Here is a 7501-nt window from a genome sequence, read left to right as displayed (position 1 = left end):
GCCACAAGGTTACTAAATATAGAGGGAAAACCAGGTCCCTCAGCATTTATTTTGCATGTCTCTTGGATCAGTAACCTACTTACTTACCTTAGGAGTACTTGTCTACAATCATTGATTTTTAAACCAACTATCGCCTTCAAGGAACAAAAAGAAGAATAACTGAGGAGTCTTTCTCTCAACTTTTACAATGTCCTTTTTCGGGTCATTAAAGTTCATTGTCCTAAACCTTTGAATTCTAGAAACAGCAGAGCCTTGAAGACCCATCTCTTTATCATGAGAGCACCCTCAGGAAGGAACTGGGAGCTATGGCTGTTATTATTTTTTATGATGGGGGTGTTGTTGTTCGGGAGGGGGAGACACGAGACGCGCCGGGTTGGGGAAGGAGAGACGAGACACGCGGGGTCCCACGTGGGTAAACTTTAATGGGGGAGGGTAACATACAAGGAACGGGAGTGAAGAGACGAAAGGAAAAAGGGAGGGGAGAGAGTGAGAGGCGGGCGAGAGAGAGCGGGCGGGTTGGAACGCCCATTTTTAAAGGGCTCTGGGCATTTTGGGAAAAAGTGTCCTTGCGCGTGCGTAGTTTTCCATTGTACCACTGGGGTTTGTAGTCCGCTTTGTAGTCCGCTTGGAGACTGTATTTTCTGCGCACGCGTGGCCTTGTCTCCAAAGGAACAGCATTCCACCCTTTTGGTTTTATTAAAAAAAAATTGAGGGGGGGGTTGAGGGTCTTAACGGGTAGGGAATAGGGGCGTAGCCCGGTCTCTCATGACTGCTTCCTGCTGACTTTGGGCGTCGAGGGGTCCGGGGAGCGTCCGGTTGTCCTGATGTCATATCGATGTTTTGTCCGCTGGCATCAAGTGGCTGATTGAAGAAATCGCATCTGTCTGGAGATTACATCTGCTTGGAGATTGTATTTGTCTGGCTCTTGAGTAGCTGGGTCACCGTTAGGATGCTGGAAAGCAAAAGTCGCATTAGTAGAGAGAAAAAAAGTTAGAGGGGAGATTTGGGGTGGAGGGGGTGGGCTTCAGGAGGCCAGGGGTTAAGAATAAGAATAAAAAAGGTAAATGATACTTATTCCGTTAATTGAATGATACTTATTTCGTTCTGCTTGTGTCTGCTTTGTCCAGGTGAGTCAGGCTGGTGTCTTGGAGCTTAAAGAAAATGTCTCAAAAGAAATAGATTTTAATCATATATTCCTTAACATTTTAGGGGTCACTGCTGCAGTCAGTGACAAACCTGTTATGTCAGGAACTTGGTTAAGCATTTGCTTATCACCTGAACCTCTTGGCTCTGTGTTTGATGATGATTCCTGTAGAGACGACTGGATGGTTATTTAGGAATTTAGAAAAGGGAGGGTGTATTAGCACAGGAGGAAAAAATGAAAAATGAGACCGTTGTTTTCCTTAGGCTGGAGTAGAGGGGGTTGGACCTGTTGTCCTTTGGAACTTGAGGGAACATGGTCCCGTCTGAGTTACCGTGTAAGGAGGATTGTTCTGAGCTGTAGGGATGAACGGTTTCAGATGTGACAGGTGAATCCAGTGAGGAATTCCCTCGAGCTTGGCAGCTGTGGGAGTTAGAAGAATTACCCTGAGAGGACCCTGCCATTTAGGGGAAAGGGGTAAGGGACGTTGACCTGGAGGTGAGAATAAAACCTTATCTCCTATTTTAACCGGCGGTGGGCATGCGTTGGCACATGGTTGAGGTAGTGAGTGATCCGTGAAGTCCCACAGCAGTGAACGTAGGTGGAAAAGGAGGGGAGTGAGCAGGTGATCAGGAAGGGGAGAGGTTCCCGATGGGAGGCCAGGGGTTAAAACTGGCCGCCCATACATGAGTTCAAAGGGTGAAATGAAAAGGGGGCCCTTTGGGAGAGCCCGGAGCCTGAGAAGGGCTAGGGGCAAAAGCCTTACCCAGTCGAGGTGAAGTTCTTGTGACATCTTAACGAGGGCATCCTTTAAAGAGCGGTTAGTCCGTTCTACCTTACCTGAAGACTGGGGGTGGTATGGTATATGAAAATTCCAGGGGATTCCAAGTGCCCTAGACAGATTCTGAGAAATCTGGGAAGTAAACTCTGGGCCGTTGTCTGACTGAAGAGAAGTTGGGAGCCCGAACCGCGGAACAATTTCTCGGAGGAGGATATCAGAAACTGTCTGGGCTCTCTTGTTAGAGGTGGGGAAAGCTTCAACCCACCCAGACATTGTATCCACCAACACCAGGAGATATTTAATTTTTTTAACTGTGGGCATATGAGTAAAATCCAGCTGCCAGTCAGTTCCCGGAAGGGAGCCCCTGGCTTGGTGAGTAGGGAAAGGAAAGCTACGATATTTGGTCCTGGGATCTGACTTTTGGCAGATCTCACAGGAGGCAGTGGTAGCCTTTAGGAACCTGATGTCCTCAGGTGTTGGTTTAATATATATTTTTACAAAATTAAGTAAAGCTTTTTCATTGGGATGAAATAGCTGGTGCAGGTAGGACAGGATCTGTTGGGTGTCAGGAGGTGTCTGCGAGGCCATGGGCTGTGCTGTTAGTACTCCCTGAGGTAGCTGAGGCAGACCTGGGCTCTGGAGTGCTGCTGTCTTAGCGGCTCTGTCAGCTCGATTGTTTCCCTTGGAGACAATAGAGCTGTCAGACTGATGAGACCGGCAGTGAATAATTCCTATAGCTTTAGGGAGATGGGAAGCTTTTAGTAAGTCCATGATATACTCTGAGTTGGTAATAGAGCCTCCCTTCGTTGTGAGAAGCCCGCGCTCCTTCCAGATGGCCGCATGAGACAGCAGGATATGAAACGCATATTTAGAATCTGTGTAAACATTTAAAGATTGCCCCTCGGCCAACTGAAAGGCACGGGTGAGAGCTATCAGCTCAGCCTGCTGGTTAGTAGTATGAGCAGGGAGTGCCTTTGCCTCAACTATCTCCGTGTCTGATACTATGGCATAACCTGCTCTGCGAGTCCCATCACATAGAAAGGAGCTGCCATCCGTGTACCAGGTATGAGTAGCCTGGGACAGACTGCCCTCCTGAATATGTGAGGGGTGAGGCAGTAGGTCTTCCAGGACCTCGACGCAGGAGTGAGATGGGGGATCATTTACATTAGGTTGAGGTAGAAGATTTGAAATATTAAGGGGTGGGCAGCATTGAAATGTGAGACTGGCATCTTCCACCAGTGCCACCTGAAGGGAAAGAACTCGAGAAGGGGGTAGGGTCTGTAGACCTTTATAAGTTAAGAGGTTGGACAGGTTATGATGAGAGAAGACTGTAGTGGGTGCTCCGAAGGTTAGTTTTTTTGACTCACGAATAAGAAGTTTAGCGGCCGCCAAGGCACGTATGCAGGATGCCCAGCCCTGAGTGGTGAGGTCCATTTTCTTTGACAGGTAGGCTACAGGTGCGAAGGAGGGTCCCAGTTGATGACCTAGGACTCCCAGAGCATAACCTTCCTTTTCTGCTACGTAGAGAGAAAAGGGGCGGGTTAAATCTGGAAGATGGAGTGCTGGGGCCTGGATAAGGGCCTGCTGGAGTCTCCGGAAGGGCTTGGTGATGGGGTGGAGAAGGGGCTCATGCAGAGAGCCCAGAGCTGCTTCGTATAGAGGGCGGGCAAGGAGGGAGAAGGAGGGAATCCAGGAACGCAGGAAACCAGCCACTCCTAGGAATGATAAAACCTCTTCTTTGGTGGAAGGAACTGTAAGAGATTGAATTAGTTTTTTTCTGTCCAGAGTGATGGCCTTTTGGGTTGGGGTTATGGTTAATCCCAAATACGTTACCTGAGTGGTGGACAATTGAGCCTTAGAGGGGGAAACTCTGTAGCCCTTTTTGGATAAGAAATTTAATAAGGCGGTGGTATCAGTCCTACTAGTCTCCAGAGATGGGCTACACAGCAGAATGTCATCGACATAGAGTAGCAGTTTTGATTTAAGGAGGGACAGTGAGAGCAGATCAGAGGCCAGGGCCTGGCCAAAGAGGTGTGGGCTGTCCCGGAATCCCTGAGGGAGGACGGTCCAAGTTAGTTGTGTGGAGAAGTTAGTATCAGGATCTGTCCAGGTGAAGGCGAAGATATTTTGAGATTGAGGGCTGAGAGGGATAGAGAAAAAGGCATCTTTTAGGTCTAAGACTGAGAAGTGGGAGGTTCCTGAAGGAATGTTAGACAGAAGGGTGAGGGGGTTAGGGACAACTGGGTGTAGCGGGACAACAGCAGAATTAATACGTCGGAGGTCCTGAACCAAACGATAAGTTCCGTTAGATTTCTTAACAGCCAGTATAGGAGTATTAAAGGGAGAAGAGGTGGGGCGGAGCAGCTTTTTCCTTAGAAGGTCAGAAATTATGGGTTTTAGTCCTCTGAGGCTCTGGGAAGAAAGGGGGTATTGAGCTTGAGTAATATACTTGGTGGGATTTTTTAACTGAATAACGATGGGGGAGTAGTGTTTAGCGACGGCAGGATTCTGGGTGTCCCACACGAGGGGGTCCACCTGGGAAGCTGGAAGAGGAAAGGGCGTGTTAGTATCAGGAGATTGTGGGGCCAGGAGAAGCAGCAGCTGCGTCACCGACGAATCTGGAACAAAGCGGGTGGGGGGTGCGAAAGAAATGAAGGCCCCCAACTTGGTTAGGAGATCCCTTCCCAAGAGTGGGACCGGGCAGGTTGGTAAAACTAGGAATGAGTGGGTGAGAAAGATATTTTTAAATATACAATTGAGAGGTGGAGTCTGGTGAGGAAAATAAGGCTGTCCCCCTACCCCAACAATAGGGGAGTTTGAGGGAGAGGTTGGTCCCCAAAATTCTCTTAGAACCGAGTAGGTTGCTCCGGTGTCCAAAAGAAACGAAATGAGGCGTCCCGACACTGTGAGAAGTACCCGTGGCTCCTGGTTGCAGATGGGCGTGGCGGTCGGGTCGTCGGAGCCCGGGAACCTTCAGTCCTCCAGGGCCAGGCCCAATAGATCGACCTGAGAATCCCCTGGGCCTGTTGCCCCCGCATCATCAAAGGCACGGGGGCAATCTATGGACCAGTGACCCTCCCTGTGACATTTTGGGCAGGGACCCCGCGGGTTACGATGAGGGTTAGGGCAACTTTTTGCCCAGTGACCCGCCTTACCACACTTGAAGCATGGGCCCGGTGGCTCACGCACCCCGGGAGGTGGGGGGGCAGCACGAACAGGACGGGTCGAGTCTGTCACCTCTGCTGGCCGGGCAGGCGCGGTTATCACGTGGCAGTGGTTGCGAGCCTTGTCGTTCCTGGCGTGGTACACTTTGAAGGCCACCTCCAGAGCCTGTGCTTGTGGGGTTAGGGGACCCTTTTCAAAACGTCTGAGCTTGGCTTTGATATCCGGGTAGCACTGGTTAAAGAAATGGGTCATTAGAAGCTGTCTGCCCTCAGTGGATTCTGGATCCATGTTCGTAAACTGTAACATGGCTTTGGTAAGGCGGTCAAGGAATGCGGAAGGATTTTCCTTAGTGTCCTGAAAAATTTCTGCAAGTTTAGAATAGTTTACTGGTTTAAGGGCAGCCTTGCGGAGCCCTATCATGAGGCAAGTTAGGAACCGGTCTCTGGCCAGAATGCCCCCAGGGGAATTATAATCCCAGTGGGGTTCCTGGTCTGGCACCGCCTCTGCCCCCGGAGGGTGGGAGGCTAAGGTTTGGTGGACTTCATCAGCATGGAGTCTCGCTTGCTCCCAAACCCGCCTGCGCTCCTCGGGAAGCAAGTTATTAGACAGGATCATAAAAATGTCATGGTAAGTTAGGTTATAAGATTGGGTTAAATATTGAAACTCCTTTGTGAAATTGGTGGGATTAGCCGTGTATGACCCGAGTAACTTAGAAATATGTGAGAGTTCCGATAAGGCGAACGGAACGTGGACTCTCATTACACCCTCTGCCCCAGCCACCTCCCGCAAGGGCAGAACGGTGGCTGGTCTGACTTGACCAGCGTCAGACTCCGCAGCACGCGAGCGTGTGAGCGGAGGGGTGAAAGAAGGTGCAAGGCGGTGGGCGGGAGTGGAGCCGCCCAGAGGGGCTTTGGAAGATCGCGGCCTAGGGACGGGGCGGGAGGGGGATGGGGAAGAATCCGAAGACGTTCCCGACTGTCTGTATGTCCTGCGGTGGGGGCGGGTGGAAGCCTCCACCCCCCCATGCGACCTGTGGTGGGGGTGGGGAGAATTTTCCAGCCGCTCCCGGGATCGCTCCCGGGATCGGCGGGGGCGGGTGGAAGCCTCCTCGGAGGAACTGGGCGAAATCCCTGTAGATCCAGAACGGGAGCCTGTTGGGGAACTAGACGGAGAACGGTTAGGTGACCTGGAGGAGGATTTTCTGTGCCTAAAAGAAACTTTGGAGGAAAGGGGAATGGAAGAACCATCGTTAGATCTGGCAGAACGGGAAGGAGTAGCCCCGCGAGGCCGGGGAGGTGGAGGTTCGTCCGCGGGGTCCATAGCAGGAGCAGGAGGTTCCGGGTGGGGCGGCATTGCTAAGAACATGTGAGCAGGTGAGCACTGAGAGACAGTAGAAGGATTTGTTTTTAAAGCCATGTAAAAGAATGCCATAATATACATCATTTCTTTCCATTTAGCAGAACGGTGGCAAAAGTTAGCTAGTTCCCGTAGAATATCGGGGTCAAAAGACCCGCAAGATGGCCATTTAAAGTTCCCCTGTAGGCCGTAGGACGGCCACCTCTTAGAGCAAAGGCGGATGAGTGTAGATAATTTAACAGAAGGAATTAAGGCGTGGGGCTGTAGGGCTTCCAACAGCTGTCCCAGAGGAGAGGAAGGGGGAATTGGTTTTGAAGACTTAGCGCCCATGGCTAGAACCGTGAAAATATCCGCAGAAGGCACCCAAAGATGCCCCGAACACAGTTGCTCTGGACACAGGCGTCAGAGTACCCAGGGGACCGTGCTATGGGCTAGCTGACCCAGTCCTAGTTTTCGACGGGAGACGGGGGTCTAGGCTAGGAGGGGACAGTTACGCCCGAAGGCTGCCCGTTGCAGCCGAAGAACACCCAGGCCCTGTGAAAAGGCGTCCGATTTCACAGGGGGGGTGGTAGGACCTTGGCTGAGTCGAATTCAGCCAAGGTCGGGCCGCACCGTAGCGGCGGGCCGCACCGTAGCGGCGGTCACGATGAAGAAGAAGAAAGAAAAGGAATGAAACAGAGGACAGAGAACCAAAAGCCCCGGGCTTTTGGGCGCGGATAAAAACAGGTCTAGCCTAGGGCGGAAGGTCGGGGGAAGAGGGGGGGTTAGCAACCACACCCAGGACACGCCAGAGGAAGCCGGGAGCTCGGCCGGCCTCCTCCAGGTGAGAGGGGATGGTTAGCCAGCCCAGGTAAACTCACGAATTAGCCGCTGACGGTTGGAGAGGGAGGGCCGTGTCGAGATGGCTGGAACACGTGGAGTGGTCGCAGGTCGTCCGGTTCTGACCTTGTCCCGGGGGAGGCCCCGAGCTCCAGGAGGCGCCAAAACCCAGAGCCGAGGCCTCAGGTGAGGGCCCCGGGGCGCGAAGGTCCCCGAGCAGACGGCACCAATGTTATTAT

At 51.9% G+C, this 7501-nt stretch overlaps 1 protein-coding gene across 2 annotated transcripts in view; it reads right to left on the bottom strand.

Moving 5' to 3' along the window:
• Positions 1-410: 410 nt before the first annotated feature.
• The window catches only part of LOC130884449 (uncharacterized), a 7409-nt gene continuing 318 nt past the window's right edge, over positions 411-7501 (bottom strand). The window contains exons 1-2 of one of the 2 annotated variants that reach the window (XR_009058023.1): positions 7304-7501; positions 411-952 (exon numbers count right to left, since the gene is read on the bottom strand). The exon at positions 7304-7501 is cut by the window's right edge and continues 318 nt beyond it. Coding sequence is in view for 1 of the 2 variants with exons in the window: in XM_057785557.1 (XP_057641540.1) it covers positions 945-952; positions 5078-6773 (1704 nt within the window). In the remaining variant the exon portion in view is untranslated. Of the gene's footprint in view, positions 953-5077; positions 6803-7303 lie in introns of those variants that run through there. The other variant, XM_057785557.1, reaches the window with a different exon arrangement.

This window comes from Chionomys nivalis, chromosome 11, assembly GCF_950005125.1.
Source record: "Chionomys nivalis chromosome 11, mChiNiv1.1, whole genome shotgun sequence".
In the NCBI taxonomy this organism is placed as follows: Eukaryota; Metazoa; Chordata; class Mammalia; order Rodentia; family Cricetidae; genus Chionomys; species Chionomys nivalis.
Note: the sequence above shows the minus strand (reverse complement) of the source record. Positions and strands in the feature narration are given on the sequence as shown.